This window comes from Gastrolobium bilobum, unplaced genomic scaffold (assembly GCF_033153095.1).
Source record: "Gastrolobium bilobum isolate Gb01-03AN ecotype WA unplaced genomic scaffold, APGP_CSIRO_Gbil_v1 utg14285, whole genome shotgun sequence".
Taxonomy (NCBI): domain Eukaryota; kingdom Viridiplantae; phylum Streptophyta; class Magnoliopsida; order Fabales; family Fabaceae; genus Gastrolobium; species Gastrolobium bilobum.
Window position 1 is genome coordinate 199,451 of NW_026897131.1, and position 24,447 is coordinate 223,897.

At 36.1% G+C, this 24,447-nt stretch overlaps 1 protein-coding gene across 1 annotated transcript; it reads left to right on the plus strand.

The window, feature by feature from the left end:
- The first annotated feature begins 9,618 nt into the window (after nt 1-9,618).
- Nucleotides 9,619-21,150, plus strand: LOC133304410 (homogentisate phytyltransferase 1, chloroplastic-like). Its single transcript, XM_061504447.1, has 13 exons — nt 9,619-9,670; nt 9,792-9,824; nt 11,615-11,886; nt 12,019-12,102; nt 12,184-12,258; nt 13,115-13,198; nt 13,800-13,889; nt 14,390-14,491; nt 14,637-14,732; nt 14,837-14,908; nt 14,993-15,088; nt 15,933-16,037; nt 21,015-21,150. The coding sequence occupies exons 1-13, from the start codon at nt 9,619-9,621 to the stop codon at nt 21,054-21,056; spliced, it is 1,203 nt and encodes a 400-aa protein (XP_061360431.1). The 3' UTR covers nt 21,057-21,150.
- Nucleotides 21,151-24,447: the final 3,297 nt, after the last annotated feature.

The window sequence follows — 24,447 nt, forward strand, 5'->3', positions numbered from 1 at the left end:
AAACATAGATAATCAACCTGTAATTATTTGACATTATTTTTCTAACAAAATATGTAACTTTAAACCTTATAATATAGTGAGGTCTCCATTCCAATTTTTTTTTTAAGGTTCACCTTTATAGTAAGTTTTCTCTTAGAGTAAATACTTTTTTCGGTCGTCAGCAAAATTTACGATGCCGACTTTAGTCCCTAGCAAATAAAAAGGCTATTTGTGGTCTGTAAGAACCCGCACCGTTAATTTAGGAATTTAATTAATTAATTATGAGATTAATGAGATAATTCCATAATTGACCTTAATAATTATGAGAAGGCTTAAATAATTATGGTGAGTGATTAATAATGTTGAAAGTCGCTTTTCTGACGAAAAGTGCAGATACCGGTTCTGCTTCACGGTATAAATGTGTACCGATGAAGTATCCCGAAAAATTATGAAAAATATGTATGTCACTAGAATAAAATATAGGACTAGCATAACAAGTTTCAGGTCAAAATAATGAGAACTGATGTTAGAACTGTTGTTGGCTTTGTAAAAGCGCGTATCGACAAAATACTGCGAAAAATAATATAAAAATATGACAAATCCTAGAAAAATGGCTAGGTTCAGAATCCCAAGTTTGGGATTAAAATACTAAGCGTAGCTATTAATGCTAATACTGTGCGATTACACTTAGGTGGGCTATATGGACTATTGGGCTCTTAAACCTAGGCCATATTGAGGCTGCCTACGTGAAGAAATCTGAACACTCATCAGCTGCCACCCTTCCTCTACCATTCCATAGCCTTCTTCTACATAAACTCCACCAAAGTGACCACCTTTGTTCATATTTCCTTCATCAAAGTGATTTAGGTGAGTGAGAGCAACGCTTGTGTGAGTGAAAGGTCATTGTTTGCTGAGTTTTGGTTTCTGCCTTTGTGTGGTTTGAGGGCTGAGTTGTTGAGTCTTGTGGAGGGAGCCATTCTCTTGTCATTGGAGACTTCAAGGAGCCACCTTTTGGTGTAAAGGACCCATCTTGTAGTGCATTTTCGTGCCCTTGCAAGGTCAGCACCTTGGGACTGTGTTGGGAGCTCCAAGGAGGAGTCTTTTTCTGAGTTTGAGTCACTTGAGGTATACCTTGATCACCTCTTTGATATTTTCATGATTTAAGCTTGTTTAATCCATTAACAAGTGAAACTTGAATCATTTGAGTTAAGGACTGAGATTCTGAGGCTAATATATGTTAATGAACATCTGTTGATGGAGTTACTGGACTCCAGATCGAGTTTGGATCATTAAAATGGGACTTATGCAGAGAATGCACGAATTTCTGCATTCTGTCTGATAAGTATTCGAATACTTTTCGTGTAGTATTCGAATACTTATCCCTTGGTAGTCGAATACTCCTTGCATGAGTATTGAGATACTTTTCTGGGAAGAAAAATATTCGGATACCTTTGAGTAAGTATTCGAATACTGTGTAGTATTCGAATACTGTTGTGTTTGTATTCAGATACCTGGTGGTATTGAGATACTGGGAGAAAAATATTAGGATACCTTGTGGTATTCGAATACTTAAGTGAAAGTATTCAGATACTATCTGGAGGCATGGAGTATTTGAATACTCATCGAGGAGTATTCGAATACCTCTAGCAGAATTTGCATTAAATCACTTAAAATGAGTTGGAAAGCCTTAATCACTTAATGTAACCTTGGGCAATGATTATTGATGATTAATTGTTGTATAAACAGAATGTGATTGTGCTGTTTGGTGAGATTGAGCTTGTGGTGACTTGGCTTGGATAGTTAGCTTGCGAGATAAGCTTTCGTGTCCTCGGATTGGTCTGTTGTTTGTTCCACCGACCTCCATGGGAGGGTGGTTTCTATGCATGTATACTTTTATGAAAATGATATATGCATTGATATATGCTTGAGACATGTTAATATAGTTGTTGATGTAATGTATGAATGTGATGTTAGTACTTGTACGATCAGGCAGCCAACCTGATGTGCAAGGCATGAGGCAGCCTCCCTCATGTTGGTAGGTAACAGACGTGTATAAATCCTATCTTGTTCCCTGGCAAGTCGAACCGCACTTGCATACATCACATGATTAATGAGTTGTAGTATTTGACTCGTTGAACAAGAGATTATATTGTCATGATATAAATGCCTTAACATGAACATGCATTGAAATTACTGTTTTTGAACTTATATTATACTTGTAAGTGAGCTTGGGGCGGAAGAGTCCTTAAGGACCCCTCGTCTTACTGATATTTCTTTTTAGAGATCTCACCCCACGTTTGGGGCACAGTTCAGGTTCAGGTACCTCGGGGGTTGAGACCTCGAGCGGCAGGAGGCCGGAGCTTAGTTGACTGTTTATTGCCTATTTATATTGATCTGATTGGATGCTGAAGTATGCTTATTGTCGTGATATTATTGTTTGAGTTGAGACTCTGTTGGGCTTGTTTCCTATTTGGTGAGCATGGGGATTGTCCATGCCACATTGACTTGACTATGTTATTTAGATTTGAGTTGTATAATTGTATCAGGATATTATCTGGTCTACGTGTTGTAGTTCCGTGACTAGATACACACTTAATATATATATGAGGTATTTCAGTTAGCTTTTATTGCAACGTACATACATGCAATGTTTTGAAAGAGGATTAATTAATCCACTTGGTTGATAATAATGACGTCATAATTGAAAATAAAAAGTTAGCTTCCGCATTTAATTAGCTGCGCTACCGCCATATGTATGTTTAATACGCCAGGTGCACACGGGGTGTTACATGGTCTCTAAGAAATTCAAAATGGACCCATTTTAGTTCTTTTGAGGGACTAATGTGGGTCTTTTTTGAATTTGTGAGGGACCACGATTTCAACTAAATGGGTCCGGTCCATTTTAAATTTCTTAGGGACCACAAATAGCTTTTTTATTTGCTAGGGACTAAAGCGAAAATTTGCTGAGGACCAAAAAGGGTATTTACTCTTTCTGGTAATATAAAAGTTGAATATTTAAGAGTAAATACCCATTTTGGTCCTTGACAAAAAACTCGGTACCCGTTCTAGTTCCTAGCAAAAATAAATTGGCTTGAAAGTCCCCAACAAAGACAAATAGTTCTCGCGTTAGTCCTTCTGTTAGTCCCAAAGAGACGACGTCACTAACGGAGCTTATGTGTAATGTTAATGGCCATGCTCAACGGCCACATTGGAGTGGAAACGACGACGTTTGGAGACCTGAGTTCACGTTGCTCAGAATCATTTGGAGAAACCAATTGAACGTGAAGTTGTCCCCCCTCCCCCCCCCCCCAATTTCTTCACAAAAACTCGTCGTATAGTGTAGGGTTTACAGAAACACATTAGGTGGGGATTGAATCAAAGATTGAACGTTTCAATTTGGGGATTACTGATTTAGGGATTATCCTCGATTTTGTGCATTTTTTGAAACTTAGTGTTTAGGAGATGAATATTTCTTCTGGGAGGGGGAGCTCAAGCCCTTGTAGTTCATTTGGGTCCAGAAGTCAAAGAAGGAGAGCTTCTCCAATGTGTAAATGTGGGAGGCACAGTGTTGTTTACACCTCTAAAACGGGTAGAAACCCAAATAGAGCATTTTTTGGGTGTCCCAATTTCAAGGCAAGGTTTTTTTTTTGCATGCATTCTTTGTCTAAGTTGAATGTTATTAAGAGTTTGGTTTCATTTGGTGTTAGGAAAAGAAGCCACACTGCAAATTTTTTACATGGGTGGATGATGCTACATCTGATACCATGGAGCTGGAAGATTGGAGAATCAATAAGCTGGAGTTGAATGTAGCTGAAATGGAATTCAAGTTGAACTATGTGGACATGAAGCTCAATGATGAACTGCAGTTGGAGGTGAATAACCACAAAAAGAAGATTAATGAGCACCATGTAAAGATTAATGAACTATCAATGAAGATGCATGGATAGTTTGAAAGGGTGGACAAGGAAATTAAACATATGTGTAGGTGTGCTAGGGTGTTTGCTGGATCCATTATTGTTGTGTTTGTAATATGTATATATCTTGCAAGTAGGCTGGAATGAAATAAAAAGTGTGGTTCTGTTGACATTTGTTGGTGTATGTACCATTACATGTTGTAAGAATTTTGGAATGTAAAGATTTGTAATGGAAGGACCAGTGTTGAAATATAATGAAATGTTGTTCGTGCAATGTATATAACATGGCTTATGTAGTTGAACTTATGTTTATTGGCACAAAGTGTAGTATAAACTTGAAGGAGATAAAAAAAATGGAAACACTGTATGAACACTAAACTGAGACTGTGATTGTGTGAATTATGCATAAGGGGAAATGACATTGCTGGTCTGTTAACAACTTATTGTGGCACTGGTGTAACCACAAGTTTAACAGGGACTAAAAAGGACCCCGATAAAATTGTTAAGGACCAATATGGATCTATGTGGCAGTAAACAAGGACTAAAGAGGTCCTCGATAAAAAATGTTAAGGACCTATAAGGCAAATGAATTACTGATGGATGACAAGTGCAGTGATGCTACACATGACACTAAAATGACACAGCAAACACAAGATAAATACCAATATTGACAGAAACAAGAAAATGTATCAGTAGAAGTAGTAATGACAAATTGTGTGGACCAAAATTTAAAAATTGCACACGGTAGAGAGTAATGACAGCAAAGACAAGTAGTAACCAGACATTTTCCATTCATTTCATCATATCCTAGTTACAAGTACTAACCATGGCCAACATTCCACAGTCCTACCAAAAAATCCCACTGATATATTTCCATTAAGACCAATACAATAGTGTTCCAAAAAAAGCATAGTGTTCCTATTAACTTTGGCCATAATCAGAGGCATACAAAAAAAGCCTACTGACACATTTCAACAGGGCCAAAACCAAAGTATTTCCAAAAAAAAACTGGCCTAATTACAATTCCAATCAATTCTTATATCAGAGGCATCCAAAAATGGCCTAATGACATTGATTATACAGTATTCCAATCAATTCTATGGGGCTGATCTTGGTGGCTTGAACCCTGGTGTAGACATGAAGCTTATGAATCTGGCCCTGGAGCCACTACTTGCTGCAGTTAGTGTCTCATTGGACACAACCTCAGTAGGATTGAATGGAGGTGGGCTGCTGCCTCTTAATGCTCTTGAGCCTGGTTGAGCATCAGTTGTTGCATGCTGGCTGCTTGTCTCTGATACAGGACATCCTTGAGTCATGACTATTTCTTCAATTGTCCTTGATTGAATGTCAACATTAACTGGTTTTGCTTTGACCTTGAAGGAGCTGCAGGTCCCTTACAAGTCTTTGGGTAATGACTAGTCTGACCACATTTGGAGCATTGAACTGTATAAGACTCTTTTTGTTTCTTGTTAGCCTTCATAAGCTCTTCAGATGGATCCTTTTTGCGATGCTTTTTAGGACGTCCAATTGGCATTTTCAAGCGTGGAGGAAGTGGCTTTGGGGCATCACACGATGGCCAATACTGTTGGAAATTGACTGGGTTGAGTGTGTGTTCATAAGTGTCATGAAAAGCATCCACTGTCAGCCATTAATGAACATGATTTTTTACAGGTTCATTCTTGTGAGCAATGGCAGCAATAGCATATTCACATGGCAATCCAGTCAATTGCCAAATATTACAACTACAAGATTAGTTAGTTAGGTTCACCCCAACCCTTTGACCATTTCCAGAGACTTCATACACATCTTGGACCAAGTTTCCAGTCCATGTAGGTGTCCAAGCATTGCTGGCAACCTTCAATTGGTTCAGCCTCTTCTGTTGTGCAGGTGCAATCTTGCCCCTAAATGTTTGCAGAATCCTCTTGTGTGCTGTCATCCTTCGCATTATGTAACATCTCAATTCCTCACACAAAGTCATTATAGGTTTGGACCTATAATTCATAATCTTTGAATTCCACACCTCAGCCATGTTATTTGTAATGTTGTCACATTTAGGCCAATGACTATAGTAAGCCTTAACCCAACAAGATGGATATATATTGTCAAGATACTTCCATGCTGGTTCATTTAAGGTCTTCAGCCATTGCCTAACCTTCTGAAATTGGGGAACAATTGTGCATCTAGCACATTCCCACATAACTCCCCTGGTCTCTTTATCCTTCCATTGCTTCATGAAGTTTTTCCACACATATTGGTCACAGAATCTGTGATGTGCACCTGGCATAATTTTCTTCAAAGCTGGAACCAGTAACCAGTCGCTGTATGTGAAAATGAAACTGATTGTTATATATCAATCAACACAAGAAATTTAAAATAAATAAATAAATTCATAAACCATAAAGTAGTACCTTTTGTTGATCTGATATGAAGTTCTAATCATAAACTCCATGATCTCTTAAGTCTTCTTGAAATAAACTTCTGGAATGTGCTTAGCTTGGTGTTCCAAGCACAATACACCATCTATTTACAGTCTTCAAAACTACATTTGGCCCTTACTATGACCTTGTCATTCTTAACCCAGATAAACTGCCTCCTAAGGCTAATATTATAGTCTTTCACAACACATTTAAATTGCTCCAAATTCAGAAACTACATACCTAGTTCTAAATAAACATGCCCAAAGGCAACATGCTCATTAAACTTTGGCAATACAGGTCTAACATTCCCATCATCATCACTTGAAGAAGGGGTTCTTAATTCCTCAGAAAGATAAGTATATCCATCTTCTTCAAATGACATTTGGTCTTCTTCTTCATCAAGTACATCATCAGAATCTTCATTGCTGCCATCCTTCTTGTATGCCTTCTTCCTTGGGGTCAATTTTACATGCTTTTCCCCCCCACATGGTGCAGTATGTTCTGTTTCATCATCTGAATGGTCCTCAACACCTGGGGGAGGCTTATATGCCTCATCCTCTGCACTCTCATATGAATCCGAAGAAGTAATCTCATCATCTGCAGTGTCATGTTCCGATGAATGACCACCATCCCCGCACTCTCATGCTCATGATTCACCCCATCACCATGTGAAATCTCATGATCTGCATTAAGCCCATCATCATATGAAATGTTATGATCCGAATTCACCCCATCAGGCTCTTGTGCATCATCCTAATTATATATGAAATTAACCATATTATCCTCTGCACTTTCATGTTCAGGTGAACCAAACTGAGGAATTGATATACAGTCTTCAAAATACACATGTATCTCATTGCCATTACCTAAGGCAGCCTCACCCATGGCACATACATCAGAATCGATACTAAGTGGTCTGAGGCCTTGTTATAAATCGGGTTCACCAGGCTTTAGCCACATCATCTTTTTGCATTTTTCATACCCGAATTCCTTAAACAGAGTGTCAAGGTCACACAAATTACAGTAGTCAATATCCATCTCAGGCAGTGAGTCCACTCTACCATTTACATAGGTAAGCACTCCATCTTCATCTCTTATTAAAACACCACCATGATGATAAACAATGATTATATATGTAGACATCTGTACAAACCAAAAAATAAGTTAGCTTTCTTTAATCCAATGACTAATTGAAAAAACTCCCAACACTGGTCCTATTTAATTCTTTAATAATACCTCGACAACAATAAAAAACCATAAACAAATAGACAAAGTGAACATGCGTTTTTCCCATACTTTTCATGTGGTTTTTAATTGTGCATAAGTCAACCTTGGACCACTTTACTCACACAGGGACCACACCACACCCGGTAGCCATTTGTTTACTTTAAACCCTAAAGTGAAATATGGACCACATTGTCCATAGAGCATGCACGAATGAAACACGCATTAAACAACAGAAACTCCATGGCGACCATAAACAACAAATAGCAACTACAATAAAAAGTGTTCCAAAATACATTACTGTCTTAACTTTTAATACAGAACAATGAGCCTCGTACCAAACCAAAGATATTTCTTGTTCCACTTCCCTCCGATTGTTGAACTGCTGTAGAATCAAAACGCAGGAATATGTTGACAGAGCGATGGTCTTCCTTCTCAACAATGTAGTGTCCAACTTTCAAGAGAGGGAAATGGTAAAGTGAACAATGGTTAGGTGAGGGGCACTTTTGGGTTTCTCCAAATAATTCTGAGCAACGTTGACTCAGGTCTCCAAACGACGTTGTTTCCACTCCAACGTGGCAGTTGAGCATGGCCATTAATGTTACACATCAGCTCCGTCAGTGACGCCGTCTATTTGGGACTAACAGAAGGACTAACGTGGGATCTATTTGTCTTTGTTGGAGACTTCCAGGTCAATTTATTTTTGCTAGGGACTAGAACGGGTACCGAGTCTTTTGTCAGGTACCAGAATGGATATTTACTCAATATTTAAATAATATTATAAAATTATTTAATTTATATTATTCAATTATTAATATATATTTTTAATTATACTAACTAATAATATTAGCATGCACTAATATTTTTAAAAATACAAGATATTATATTAAATAGAGATTTTGCAGCCCGCGCTGCCCGTCCGATTACTCGAGTATGTATGGGCTGGATAGACCAAGAGTGAAGCATCTGATCAGTCTACACATACAGAAAAGGTAACTTCCATGCGGACTAACTTGCCAATTTGCTGCTGGAGAACTTAGGATGCTGAGAACCTATGCATTTTCAATTGCCCCTTCGTGGGATTAGTCTTTTATTTGATGCTGATTTAGCTTCTGTCAGGTAGAATGCGTCATATTTCCTTACTATAATTTTTCTGTTGGAGGTTTTTTCCCATCTTACCAAAAACAAATAGAGATTTTGGTTAGCATAAAAAAATTAATTAACATGTAATAATAATATGTATTTTTATATTTAAAAAATAATTTAATTAACATGCCAAAGTAAATACAATATCATTTTTCAATTAAATTATGTACGTAAAATTAAAAAATGCATGTAAGTATTGTAATAAATAAATAAAATTAAATCATATCATATAATTTTATATTTTATATATAAATCTCCCTATTATGCTTTATAAAATATATGTTTAAGGCTTTAACCAAATATTATTCAAAGAAAATTTTAGCCATTATTATTTAAATACTAATAATTTAAATATATAATAAATATTTATTAATTAAATAAAAATTTATAATCAGGCATATATTTAATCTAAGCAATTTGTTCAATATACTGATAAGATAACTAATTTATTTATTTTTATTTGGGAAATATTATATTTATAAACTTTTTATTTAGAAACTCTTACGAACTATACTAAATATAATCAGTCATACTTCAATCAAAAATGTATAACCAATCATATTTAATATAATTTGTTAAAAAAAATTGTAAACGAATACCTCTCTTTTTATTTACCTTCACTCTTATCATACGAATTTCCATTAATTAGTCATAAGATTCCGATACTTTCAAAAAATGTTAATTCAATGAAACGTACACTCTGATTCTGACATCCCTCTATTTGCTGAATTTTCAATGGAGAAAACAGTTGCATCCACTGTATTGGCACTATAGCTTGTCGTTTCAGAAAAGGCAACTTGTCTTGTTCGAACTAACAACCATTCTGTAAATGAATGCATTTTCATGCTTACATACATAGCACTATCCTTTGTTAACCATTCTATATTGAGAACTGGGTTTGTTCTGTTTCAAGTTCCACTGAAAAGTTACCGTATATAATGGGTTCTTTGCTTCTTGGATCTTTCCCTAAAGCTTCTCCTGTTACAACTGGTATATATAGCATGAAAATTGGATCATTTTTGTGTGTGTGTGTAATATGTCTGAAAATTTCAGGTATATATTCCCTCATTTTTTTAAAAAATATTTGCTGACTACCATTGGCACTTGGCAGGTGGAAGTTGCTGGAGTAAAAATTACTATGCAAGTACGTTCAATATATCGTTCCTTCTGTTTCTCTTTATTTATTTGTTTATTTTTTTAGTAGAACATTTCACTTTAATTTTCTTTACAATAATTACATGAGCTTTATATTAAGAACATGTATGATGTAGAGGTACGCTAGTGAACCTCTTTCTATATATGGAAAGTATCAATCTATATAGTATTTATTTAGAAAAATAATATTGTAATAAGGGAATAGATCCTCTGCAATTATGTTAAAGCTGTATAAACAAACAATCTGAGTGAGAAAACAAAATGGCAAGGGTTTGATCTAGTGGATTAAAAGCTTGATGTTGGATCTCGGGCTTATGGTGTCTATGGAGAAAACGACTGTAAGTAACCAGTGGCAAATCAGTATGCACAATAAGAAACAGAGACCTTAAAAAAGGGATGGTATGTGTGTAGTGATAGCAAGAGACCAGATCCTGTTTGAATATTATTTTTAAAAATAGTTTTTTGATTTTTGAAAAAAAAACAAACAAAAAAAACTTGTTTGATAAGGCTTGTTTTGTAAAAATAGTTCTAAAAATTATAACAATTTTTTTTTGTTTTTAAAATCAAATTTAGAGAACATGTCTGAGTTGTTTTTTTTTTGTGTTTTGATTTTTAACTTTCAAAACAAAAAAAAGGGCCTGTTTGATTGAGTTTTGGTTTTTTTTGTTCTTAAAACTGTTTTGTGGAATAATTACGGAAACAGTTGTTTTCTGTGTTTTTTTTTGTTTTGAAAGTTAAAAATCAAAACAGAAAATAAAAATAACTCAGACATGTTCTCTAAATTTGATTCTAAAAAATAGTTACAGCTTTTAAAACTTTCTTTACAAAACAGACCTTACCAAACGAGTTTTTTTGTTTTGAAAACTAAAAAACTGTTTTTAAAAACAGTAATCAAACACAACACATTTTTCATTAACTATTTTACAAAACAGTTTTAAAAAGAAAAAAAACACACAAAACACAATCAAACAGACTTAGAATTTTAGGAATGCATACATGTGGGGTGAAATTCCCTTTTCATAGAGGATTCTTTGCTTGAGAATGGATTTGGGCCTGACCATATGCCCAATACAGAGGTCCATTGTGGAGGTCCGTAATAGTAAGTAAAGTTCAATAAATGTGAATTCTTTGGATTAGTAACAGAAACTCATGCAGTTTTTATTTATAAATGCAGAGGATCCTGGCCTATTCTGTAAGGAAATGTTATACTTATTACTTATTTTTTTTACTACTTGTTACTATCAAATCTTAATCGTTGATTTTTGTCAATCTAACAGTTATAATTTATGGAATCATACTTATTAATTAATTATTAATTTACAATAAATTATAACCGTTAAATTGACGGAAATCAACGGTTAAGATTTAGTAGTAACAAGTAGTAAGAAAAATAAATAGTAAGTATAACCTCTCCCATTCTGTAATAAGATATCTAATAAAAATGTCAAATATTCCCTTTGTTCCTTGTGGACAATAATTATTGTAATGCTTCATGATGTGTATTCTTCACTTGCTATTAACATTGATTGCAGAATATTTGAATCTTGGTAATTTTGTTCACTTGGAAGAAAAATGGGAGTAATGAAGGGAATGGATGAGAATGGAAAACGCATAAAAGGATGCATTTTTGTCAATATATGATACCAATTCTCATCCCTTCCATGTTTCCCTTCTTAGTAGATTTTGCTATAGGTTTATTCCATCCCAAATGAAGAAATTTTTTATATTTTTCATTTTTTCGAGTTCACTGCTACTAACATTCAAAATTGGGTATTGTAGGCTCTTATGTAATAAAAGCTTCATGGTACAAAACTGAGAAAGTACAGAATGAATATCCTAACGTGAGGCCTCAACAGTATAATTTGAAGCATCACTACAAAGGAGGATCCAAATCCCAAGAATGTGCTAGAAATTGTGTTGTGAATGCAGCCTCTGGACAATCATTTGAATCTGAACCTCAAGATCATGATTCAAGAAGCATTTGGGGTTCTTTCAAAGATGCCTTGGATGCTTTCTACAGGTTTAGCAGGCCACACACAGTAATCGGTACAGTTAAGTCAAAGGTTTTGAATAATACTCATTGTTATTGTTAATCCAATTCATTGTATGAACCTCTAATTTTTTATAAATGTAATATTCGGAATTTTTTATTAAAAGGGCTTACTTTGTTTGTGTTTGTACAGGCATTAAGCATAATATCTGTGTCTCTCCTTGCAGTGGAGAAATTATCAGATATATCTCTGCCATATTTTATTGGGGTGTTGGAGGTGGGGTCTCAATGGCTAATGCTATTTTCATGCGTTTCCCAATTTATGTGTTTATTAATACTTTGGAGTTTTCTGTTTCAGGCTGTGACAGCTGCACTTTTTATGAATGTTTATATTGTTGGTTTGAATCAATTATCTGATGTTGAAATAGACAAGGTATTATAACTTATTTACAGATTTGGTGTATTTTTAAATTGAAATTGGGTTACACTTTGAATATATAATATTTTTTTAAAAAAAAAAATTAACATAAATTAATATTTTTACAGTATTTTTTTTAACTTTGCAGTGGATGTATTGTACTGTTTTTTTAATTTTGAAAATATACATATATGAAAATAAGAATTAAAGAGTGTGCAAAATTGTGAAAAATATTATGAAATAAAAAAAATGAATATAAAAGTGACACCTGACATAAGATTTGCATAAAGAAACTTGTATTATATAATAGTATTACATCAAATAGATTTATCAAGCATCTCTGTCAATTATTCTGGCTTGTAACATGGTAAAAACAAACAACCTTTTTATTGCTTACTAACTGTTTTGTCCGGCCTACATTTGTAAGCTCAATCGGTTGGGTCCAATATCAAAACTTATACTTAGGAACTTTTCAGACACACACACCCATAAAAAGCCATAGACACTTATTACTCGGTTATTCCCCTTTTTCGCACTGATGCCCCATGCTCATTAGGCAGCATACCTACTCCGAAAAGGTTAGGCCCGCTGGGTGACAGCTCTATGCTTTCTCTCTCCCACGCTTGAGAGGAACTTTCTTTCTTTTAATACCCCTCACACATTAAAGAGGAGGATCATCTTCTTCTACACTTATTCTGTTATTCTGCCTCTATGGAGAGCTACTCTAGTTACCCATACACACTCCCCTTTATACACATACATATTACACCCTCCTAGGGTACATCTGTGAGCCCACTGGTTCACTAACTTTTTTGAGCAAATAATATATGAATTGTCTTACTATTGACTTGTGCTACATGTTTTATTGCAGATAAACAAGCCATATCTTCCATTGGCATCAGGGGAATATTCCTTTGGAACTGGTGTCATTATTGTTGCATCATTTTCAATTCTGGTACAGTATATAGAATAATCCTTTTCGGAAACTTTGATGAACATCATATTTCCTGCTTGATTTTCCTCGTCATTTATGTAAATTCTTTTTCTATTAGTTTTAAGGAACCAATTAGTATCTTTGTTACTGGTGAAATACTTGATATTAATTTGGACACACACACATACACACATATTTTTGTTTGTTTTATTCTCTTCTTAATATCAGAAGTTGTATGAAAATTTAAAATTTGTAATAACCAATCTAGCTTATTTCTTCTCTATTTGCTTCTGGTGAGACTATTAGATTCCCCCCTACCAGAGATTGTTACAAACTGTATTCTATGTTCAAAGCCTTTCCTTTTTAATATTTTTCTTGTTTATATCCTCTTTCTCTATAGCCTCCTGCGATGAAATTTTAAGTTACTGCAGCATTGGTTGCACATTCTCTGATGCCCAAGCAATTGAACTAACACAACATGGTTTTAGTGCTGAATATTAATGAAAGAGTATGATGACAGTAACTTTACCTTTTGTGGTGTGCTTTTTTTAATGATATATTTTCAACATAACCTTCATTGACAAGGCAGAAGGAAGGCTTATCGTTTTATTCTCTTTTACAGAGTTTTTGGCTTGGGTGGATTGTAGGTTCATGGCCATTATTTTGGGCTCTTTTCATCAGTTTTGTACTAGGAACTGCTTATTCAATCAATGTGAGCTCATTTGGATGGCATTTAAACTTCCTTTCTCTCATTATTTAGGGTATAACTATGAAAATGGTAATTGTACAATTTGTTCATTTCAAAATCAGGGAATTATATTGTTTAACTAGATCATATCATGTGAGACGATTCCAGTTCCCACAGACAAATCAAATGTGATGAGAGACTAGAGAAATAGCTAATTAGGATTGAGTGATGAACATGTTAAACGAGACATGACGATCCATTCCCATTATATTGTACTTTATAGAGTTCGGATTGGTATTGTTCCGGTCAAAATTCATGGTAATAAATGTTATACATTATCTACTTCTCTTAATTTTCCTTTTAGGAGGAAAACTATGTATTAGAGGAAGGGTTTATAAGAGTTGGGACATTATGTGACACTAGTATGCTTTATATAAGTGAGATTCGAATATTATATTCTTAGAATTCTCATTTGATGGTGACTTCATTGTTTTCATAACTTCATTGTATCTGAAATTTCTCAGTTGCCCTTGTTGAGATGGAAGAAATTTTCAGTGCTTGCAGCCATGTGCATCCTGGTTGTTCGGGCAGTAGTAGTTCAACTTGCATTTTTTCTTCACATGCAGGTTTTGTCCTACTGAATTGTGCTCTATTGTTGTGTATGTGCATGCATTAGCTTTACTACACGTAACAGCAGCAACAAATCTTTATCGAAGTTTTTGGGTTGATTTAGTTGAATACATATAAACTAATACGTGTAAAAATGTCCAGACCTGTGTGTACAAGAGACCACCTATGTTTTCAAGATCACTGATTTTTGCTACGACATTCATGAGCTTTTTCTCTGTAGTTATAGCATTGTTTAAGGTAAAAGCTTCTGGTTCCTTAAAATATGCATTTCTTTTTCATATATCAGACTTCTGGTCCAACATGTGTACCTGATGTAAAAACCTATGCTGGATTTTATGTAGGATATACCTGACATTGAAGGAGATAAAAAATTTGGTATCCAATCTTTTTCAGTGCGTTTGGGTCAGAAGCGGGTATGAGTCTTATGCAACAATTCAGAAGGCTTGGTTGAGCTCTCACGTTTCTATGGTTTTCTCTGATTGATTAATCTTTGCCAGGTATTCTGGATTTGTGTTTCACTTCTTGAAATGGCTTATGGAGTTGCCCTTCTTGTTGGAGCAGCATCTCCATGCCTCTGGAGCAAAACAGCCACGGTGATGTGTTAATTACTTGTATAGGTTACTATTAGAGAGATATAATATAAAACCATTGAAGGCCCATCACTTAACAACTTGAGCTTTTAGAAGAGATGATTGTTTATCATGGTATCAGAGCCTCCGTGATCACAGGGTCATGAATTCGATCCTTACCGCCCCTATTTTTTAGTAGAATTAAGTCAGCACAAGGTAGAATCCAAAAGGACGGGCCTATGTAATGTCCACACTTTAAGTCGAAAGGGCTCTTGCCCTGAGAGATGTGTTAGAAAGATATAATATAAAATTATTGAAGGTCAATCACTTAACAACTTGAGCTGTATCCTTTTGCCTCTTGAGCATTTATAATTTTTGTTCTTGGGGGATAATGATATGAGTGTGATTTTGACTAGCACAATATTTGTAGAATAGTGTGTTTCAAGGAATTTGATCTATATACTCGCTTTCCTTCTCATGCTGCATCTTTACATTACAGTGGTTGGTTAATTATCAAAATTTCATTAATTATCTGCTTTTTGAGCTAGCACTGCAGAATCCAGTTATGTTTACACTAAAACAAGGAAATGTTTGTAAAAAAAAAAAAAAAAGGAAATGTCTCCTTTGGAAAAGAAATCTCTGTTACAAAAAATATCCTGATTTTATCATTTTATGTATGGTATTGGTATTTGTACTGTCAATGATAAAATGGCTTTTTCAAGGAGGCATTATTTAAGGAGAAAGTTTAGGCTGCTTCAAAAAATTTCAAATTATCTTCTTTCATTATATAGAATGATATATAGTGAATGTGGATGTGTTTGATCATTACAGCAAAGTTTGAAGTTTATTCTCACTTTCAATGTGTTAGGGTCTGGGACATGCCATTCTGGCTTCAGTCCTCTGGTATCAAGCCAAGTCTGTAGATCTGAAAAGCAAGGCTGCCATAACATCCTTCTATATGTTTATCTGGAAGGTAATCGCCAACCTTCGAGGCTGTTTATCATTTTAGGAATTCATTTTCAAGATTGATACGCATTGCTTAATAGTTAACTTTATACAATAAAATGATTGTTCAAAAGAAATAGCCATCTAATTACTTTTGCCTTGTATTGAGAATTCAAAGTTGTTTGATATCTAATGACTTGGAATCAGAAAAATTGGCGCGCATTTTTATTATAATATAATTAATTATAATTGATAATATAATTTAAATTAATATAAATTAATTATTTTAATTTAATTAACCCCTTCCCCACCTTTTTTTTCTATTGTAAATTGTAACATCTAGACAAGGGTATGGGTTTGGCCTTCAATTTTCTTTTCTCACCCAACCTTCACTTGCTTAAGCCAGTTAATTTCGTTCACAATTTCGGAGCTATTGCCTAAAAGAATATTATTAAGTTAGTGAGCTGTTGCTTTCAGTATTTTGATCAAACCAAAAGAGAAAAATAAAAGATTGTGAGCTTAGTCATTTATTGATATGTTGTTGTTGCTGTACATAGTATAGAAGTCCCACATTGAGTGTGTCTCTTTGTATTCTTCAATTGATTTGCTATATAATAGCACCAATGTTGTGTAGTTTAATATAACAAGGATTACAATGAATATATCTTGTCTCTTGGTGATTAACATGGTATCTAGAGCCTAACAAGAGGAATCCTAATCCGCGTTTTTTTTTTCCGGTGGACCACTGTCTGCTGAGTAAAATATTTTTTTTTCCCCCGGCAACAGTCATATATGTCAGTTTCCGGCTTCCATATATCGTCTACGGACCTGTCTGATCACTGCCGCCATTAGGCACCGCCGTCTCCGGCGACTTTTCTGGTGAAACCCATATCGATCTGATCGCCATGAGAAGGCGCTCCTTTCTGTCCAGGACCCATCCTCAGATCCTCCTCCACGCGCGTCAAACAGCGGCTGTAACCCGTTTGTTGCAGCGGCGCGTGGCGGCGCGTCCCACTCCGGTTGGCCGTCGGACCACCACGGTTCCCTTCGTCTTCTCCTTGCGCACTTGGATCTGTCCTCACTTTGTTGTTTCGACTTCGTTTCGGCTTCCTACGGTGTCTTTTCCGTTGCTGGTCACTATTCACGGGCAGTTCTTTGCTTTTCGTTGCTGGTTCCATCGCTGGACTCTGTTTGGTCTACGTTGCTTCGCATTCCACCTAAGACTTCTATGGAGCCTGCAGTATCTGCTCCCTCTTCAATTGACCCATCTGCCCTTGTCTCCAAGGGTTTTGCACGTGGAAGTAAACCCTCTACGAGACGCTTTCTCTGCACTCATTGCAAAAAGCCGGGCCATACTATTGATCGTTGCTGGGATCTTCACGGTCGCCCTCCTCGCTCCGCTAATTTTGCTCAGACTACTGTTCCTGCCTCGGACTCTGCCTTGATTGCTGGATCACAGCCACCTCCTGGTACCACTGCCTTTAGTGCACACACGGGTAATTCTTTTGCTGGTGTTTCTCACTCGTCCTCTCTTAGTCCATGGATTCTCGATTCTGGTGCATCTGACCATATTTCTGGTAATAAGTCTTTATTTACCTCTCTTTGTACGTCTGGTCCCCTGCCCAGTATCACTATGGCTAATGGGTCACTGGTTCAGTCCCAAGGGATTGGCATTGTTCTCCTTTTTCCTTATATTCCCATTGAGAATGTGCTTTATGTTCCTCATTCTCCTTTCAACCTTATTTCCATTAGCCGCTTGACTCAATCCCTTGACTGTATTATTTCTTTCACTAAAGAGTCTGTCATTTTGCAGGATCGGAGCTCGAGGAGGACACTTGGCGTCGGATCTGAGTCCAATGGCCTTTATCAGCTTTCAACTTCTGTTCCAGTGTGCTCTGTTGTGGATTCTCCGCTTACTATCCACGCTCAGTTGGGTCATCCAAATCTTGCTAAGCTCCAGAAGATGGTCCCACGTTTCTCAAATTTATCTAGTTTGTCTTGTGAGCCGTGTCAGTTAGGGAAGCACACTCGTAGTTCATTTCCCGATCGTGACAGTCGTCGGTCTTCGTCTCCTTTTGCTTTAGTTCATTCAGATATTTGGGGTCCTAGTTGTACCGTTTCCACTATGGGGTACAAATATTTTGTCACTTTCATCGATGATTATTCTCGATGTACTTGGTTATTTTTAATGAAAATTCGGTCTAAATTGTTTTCTATTTTTAACAAGTTCTTTAATGAAATCCTTACTCAATTTGGTGTTTCGATTCGCATTTTTCGAAGTGACAATGCTCGTGAATATTTGTCTCATCAGTTTCAAACCTTCTTTGCATCTCACGGCATCCTTCACCAGACATCATGTTCACACACCCCTCAACAGAATGGGGTTGCTGAACGCAAGAACCGTCACCTAATTGAGACTACTCGGACACTTTTGTTACATGGTCATATCCCATTCCAGTATTGGGGCGATGCTGTCCTCACAGCTTGTTATCTCATTAATCGGATGCCTTCCTCCGTACTTCATAATCAGGCACCACATTCTGTGTTGTTTCCCCATCAACCTTTGTACCCACTCACTCCTCACATCTTTGGTTCTACTTGTTTTGTCCACAATCTCAGTCCTGGTCTTGACAAGTTATCTGCTAAGTCACATAAATGTATTTTCCTGGGTTACCCTCGCTCACAAAAGGGTTATCATTGTTATTCTCCTAGTCTTCGTCGTTACTTTGTCTCGGCGGATGTTACATTCTTTGAGTCTATTCCATTCTTTGACTCCTCCTCCCATCCCAGTGATTCTGTTGCTACTCAGCTACCTTTACCACCTGTTTCAGTTCACTATATACCTTCACCATCTCCTTCTTTCGATGTCCCCGTCCCTGTTCCCGCCCTTGTTCCCCCCTCCAGGTCTATCATCATCGGCAACGACCCCCTGTTCCCCAGGACCCTGCCCCCACCGAGTCTGCCCCTATTGTTACTGAGGCTCCTGTGGACTCACTTCCGTCATCATCTCCTCCGGCAGCTCCGATCCTTCCGTCTGACATTGATGTGCCCATTGCACTCCGGAAAGGTACTCGTGATTCTCGTCCCCCTCCCAGGTATTTAATAAATTTGAGTTATCATCGTCTTTCACCATCCCATTTTGCTTGCCTCTCTTCTCTTTCTTCTGTATCTGTTCCTAAGACTACAGGTGAGGCGTTATCACATTCTGGTTGGCGACAGGCCATGATTGATGAGATGAGTGCACTTCAGAGTAGTGGTACCTGGGATCTGGTTCCCCTTCCCTCTGGGAAGTCTGTTGTTGGCTGTCGATGGATATACACGGTTAAAGTTGGTCCGGATGGTCAGGTGGACCGTCTTAAGGCCCGCTTGGTGGCTAAAGGTTATACTCAGATATTTGGCCTTGACTATGGTGACACATTTTCTCCCGTGACGAAAATGACTTCTGTTCGCCTCTTTATTACTATGGCAGCCATTCATCACTGGCCTATGTATCAGCTGGACATAAAGAATGATTTCCTCCATGGTGATCTGCGGGAAGAGGTTTATATGGAGCAACCTCCTGGGTTTGTTGCTCAGGGGGAGTCTAACCTAGTTTGTCGTCTCCGAAGATCCTTGTATGGTCTAAAGCAGTCTCCCCGGGCTTGGTTTGGAAGGTTTAGCACTATTGTGCAACGTGTTTGGCATGACTCGAAGTGAGGCTGATCACTCAGTCTTTTACAGACACTCTGATTCAAGTTCTATTTATTTGGTAGTATATGTTGATGATATCGTCATTACAAGTAATGATACTCATGGCATAACTCAGATACAACAACATTTGTGCCATCATTTTCAAACAAAGGACCTTGGAAGACTCCGATATTTCTTAGGGATAGAAGTGGCCCAATCCAAAGATGGCATTGTACTATCACAGAGAAAATATGCTATGGATATTCTTGAGGAAACAGCATTGTTAAATGCTAAGCCCATTGATACTCTTATGGATCCAAATGTCAAGCTTTTACCAAATCAGGGGGAGCTATTTTCTGATCCAGAAAGGTATAGAAGATTGGTTGGGAAACTGAACTATCTCACAGTTACTCGACCAGACATTTCCTTTACAGTCAGTGTAGTAAGTCAGTTCTTGAATTCTCCCTGTGAAGATCACTGGAATGCAGTAATCTGTATCCTCAAGTACATCAAGACTGCTCCTGGCAAAGGTCTTCTCTATGAAAACAAAGGTCATACCAGAGTTGTAGGATACTCAGATGCTGATTGGGCAGGTTCTCCTATTGATAGAAGATCCACTTTTGGGTATTGTGTATTCGTTGGAGATAACTTGATTTCCTGGAGAAGTAAGAAGCAAAGTGTAGTTGCTAGATCAAGTTCTGAAGCAGAATATCGCTCCATGGCCACAGCTACCTGTGAACTCATCTGGTTAAAACAGCTACTGAAGGAACTCAAGTTTGGAGACACTGGCCCAACATCTCTCATTTATGATAATCAAGCTGCTTTGCATATTGCTTCAAATCCAGTGTTTCATGAAAGGACTAAGCACATTGAGATAGATTGTCATTTCCTTAGGGAAAAGGTTCTCTCAAGAGATATAGTCACTCGTTTTGTCAACTCAAATGATCAATTAGCTGATGTATTTACTAAGTCTTTGAGAGGACCTAGGATAGACCAGATATGTAACAAGCTTGGTGTATACGATCTATATGCTCCACCTTGAGGGGGGGTGTTGCTGTACATAGTATAGAAGTCCCACATTGAGTGTGTCTCTTTGTATTCTTCAATTGGTTTGCTATATAATAGCACCAATGTTGTGTAGTTTAATATAACAAGGATTACAATGAATACCTCTTGTCTCTTGGTGATTAACAGTTGTGAAAAATTCAACACTGTCCAGATGAATCGTTGCCAATTAATCTGATAGTAACCTCCTCATATATTTGCTTTCACATGTTTGTTTGAACTAAATCATCTGCTCTCAGCTCTTGTTAATTTGAGTTGTTTTTTGTTGCAGCTATTTTATGCGGAGTACTTCCTCATACCTTTAGTTAGATGAGGATGCAATGGCATTTTTGACTTAAAGAAATGGCGCCGGATGTCTTACATACCAGACTTGAGTTTGTACTATACTAGTTTAAATTGACAATGACAATTGCAAATGAAGAATATTTATGTTGAGATTGAGTCTTGTTTCATTACTGTTTGCCATCAATTTGGTGTGATTGATGCTTTTTCTAAAAACGTAATCTGAACCAACAAAATCCGACATAGTTGATAGATAGTTGGATCATTTAATTATGTTGATAGGGGTCGATCCCTAGCCATGTGTATAGAAAATGCTTTGTTAAGAGAAGCTGCACCCACGATCGCGTTTGGCTTTAGGCTGGGGGATACCCTTGGAATAATTTCGAAAAAAAAAAAACAACAACAACAACGTAATCTGGTAGAAAAGCTATTTAGAGTAAAGGGTGGAGTTAATAAGTATTTAAAAAAAAAATCATCCATTTTAATTTATATTTTACTTTTTAAATTATAGGTTTAAAGTTTCTAAAGTTATTTTAGATAACTTTATCTAATGTTCACTAAAATATACATAAAAAATGTGTGGAGTCCATGTGAAGAGAAGAGAGAGAAAAAGAAAATACGAACCTTACACACTTTTATGTGTATATTTTGATGAATATTCGAGAAAATTATCTAAAGTAATTTTAGAAACTTTAATCCCTTAAATTATATGCTACATGTTTTAGAGAACCTGGATTTGATATTCTATAATATAATAGTGTTTATATATATGAGATTAATGTCTCTTATGATATAGGAGATAATTTTTATCTTCTACACACATATAAAAATGTGTGAGCCCATGTGAAGAGAAGACAAAAAAAAAGTGGGCTACACATTTTATGTGTGTAGGAGATAAAATTATCTCCGACAATATAAGCAACATTAATTCATATTATCTCCGACAATATGAGAAACATTAATATTGTTACAATATCTTACCCCTATATATATATATATAGAGATATATATATATTAATTATTTATCATGTCACTTGACCATCCTGTCATCCAAAATTACGTCATTTTGGATATTTATTTTTCTTATTTTATTGATCGAAAATGGATATCATATTTCTCTCTCTTCCTTTATCAATGATATACCTTTGTATGATTATAATTCTCCCACTTGACAAATCCTTATGTCAAGTGACTTGACATCCGATTAACCATATATATATATATACATATATATATATATATATATATATATATATATATATATATATGTATATATATATATATACATACATATAGAGAGAGACGTATGATCCTTATGGCATTAAGCAATGAACCCAATATGTTAAGCATCTGCAATCAAATATACATCTATTCCTAGCATGCATAGAAATTATTATCCTACCCCCTTTCAAGATCAAAACCCCAATATTCCTATCTAGGGTTCTAACCCTCAAACTATCATCAACTATTAGATTGATCAGTTCTAACAACGAAGACAGAAATTACGCATAGGGTAGAGATAAAGATAATTATATAAACGAATAACTATAAACCAATCCGTTGTAACAAGGGTTCACATAGGGTTCGTGACCCTAACTACAATAAAAAGAAACTAGCCAACCATTATCATGACTGACCTATCAATATTCAACATGAACTGAAAATTGGAAAAGAGGAGAACAAGATGAACAAGATATTCGCAAGACTTAGCGTTTTATTTTTCTGTGTACAGTCTCCTTTTTGTATGCCCTATTTCCTTCTTCCAAGTTTGCCCTTTTAAAACACGGTACTTTTGTCTCGCAAACTGGCGCGGATCCACGCAGCTGTGGCGCTAGACCGCGCCAACTCTCTGGAATTTGGCCTTGTATGGTGGCACAAACTTGCGCCAGTGTGGCGCTAAGTTACGCCAATTCTCTGGAATTTGGCCCAGCAATTTTTATGCAGCATTGAATTTCCACCCGAGTGGAATCAGATCACCAAGCTTTTCGTAATTTCTATATTTTCTTCTTCTTCTACCTATATAAACACAACCAAAAGGTGAGAAATATCATTGACATGGAAAAGTCAATATACTAAGCAAATATGTATATAAACTGCTCTTTTATGACTTAATCCTTATCAATTTTAGCTTAGAAAACTACATCTGCCAGAGGCATATCAAACCATTCCCAGATTTAAACGTTGTTGTCCCCAGCAATGTACAAAACTCAATCCAGAAAACAATCAATTCATCTAGCATAACAATCCATAGACACTCTCAGACACAATATGCCATGCATGACTGACCCAATATCATAAATTCCCAACAATGTCATCAGCTTCTTAAAGATACAAGTCTACATTGATTACCCCTCACATAGATAAATAATGTCCACTCAACACTCAATGTTTAAGGGTATCATGAGCACTCAATCAATCACAGCTATAACACTACCATAGGCTTGATCATATTCTCAAAAATTCTTAAAAATGAAGAATCAAACACATGCACCAATTGATCAAAAGGACTTCACAGGTTGTAACTTGGCCAAGTTAAAGGGTAGGAATATATAGATAGTAGCTCAAACAACAATGAGATTGAAAAACTGACACTCTTTCACTTTAGCACATTTAACTCAATGATTTTGCTCCACTAAAATTCCAACAGAATTTTGGGAATTAATTCCTGTCAGCCACCTTTTATGCACATTCACCCTTTTTTTTATAAGGGTACAAATGACATCTACATCCCCTACTTACTTGAACTTTGTGGAGCTTACCTCAATTTCTTTGTTTTAATTTTCAAAACATCAGTAATTCAATCTCAATCAAGGTAAGTCACATGGATATAAGTTAAACCATCAATCAGGCCACAGGTCATTTATCAACAAATTAAGTTCAGGCTCAAGGGGCTAGCAATGAAAAAATTTCATACAGGTGGGCTATTTTGGCCATAGTTAACAAGAACAAAATGCCTTTATCCTCTCAACCAATGCATGCATTACAGAGAAACAAATCAAGTTATAAAGTGTTACAACAGTGAGGTCTCTCAACAAGAAAATTCAGTGTTTAAGCTCAAACCTCACAGTTATGGTTTCAATATAGACTCAAGAAAATTGACTTCAGACATTATCAGAATTTCACAACATTAATTCAGACAAATGAGCAATCATGTAATCCAATTATACCTATGCAATGTCATGCCAGAATGTCATACAACATACTTCTTAAAATTCACTCAAGCACATTAACTGGATAAGAACATTTAAACCTGAGAATTTTTTTTATTTTTTTATTTTTTTTAAATAACACAAAATAACTAACTAAAAATAGAAAAAATTTAAAAGAGTTTAAAATATCTCCCTTGATAGAAGAAGTGCAGCTCCAAGGTGCTTTCCGAAAGCCTACCATTCCCAGATTTAAAGAATTGTTGTCCCCAGCAA

Excerpts from the sequence above, each read along its gene's own strand:
- LOC133304410 (XM_061504447.1), top strand. The coding sequence starts at position 9,619 with ATGGGTTCTTTGCTTCTTGGATCTTTCCCTAAAGCTTCTCCTGTTACA. Across the intron at positions 9,825-11,614 it reads GAGTAAAAATTACTATGCAA|GCTCTTATGTAATAAAAGCT; the intron begins GTACGTTCAATA and ends TGGGTATTGTAG. Across the intron at positions 11,887-12,018 it reads CACACACAGTAATCGGTACA|GCATTAAGCATAATATCTGT; the intron begins GTTAAGTCAAAG and ends GTGTTTGTACAG.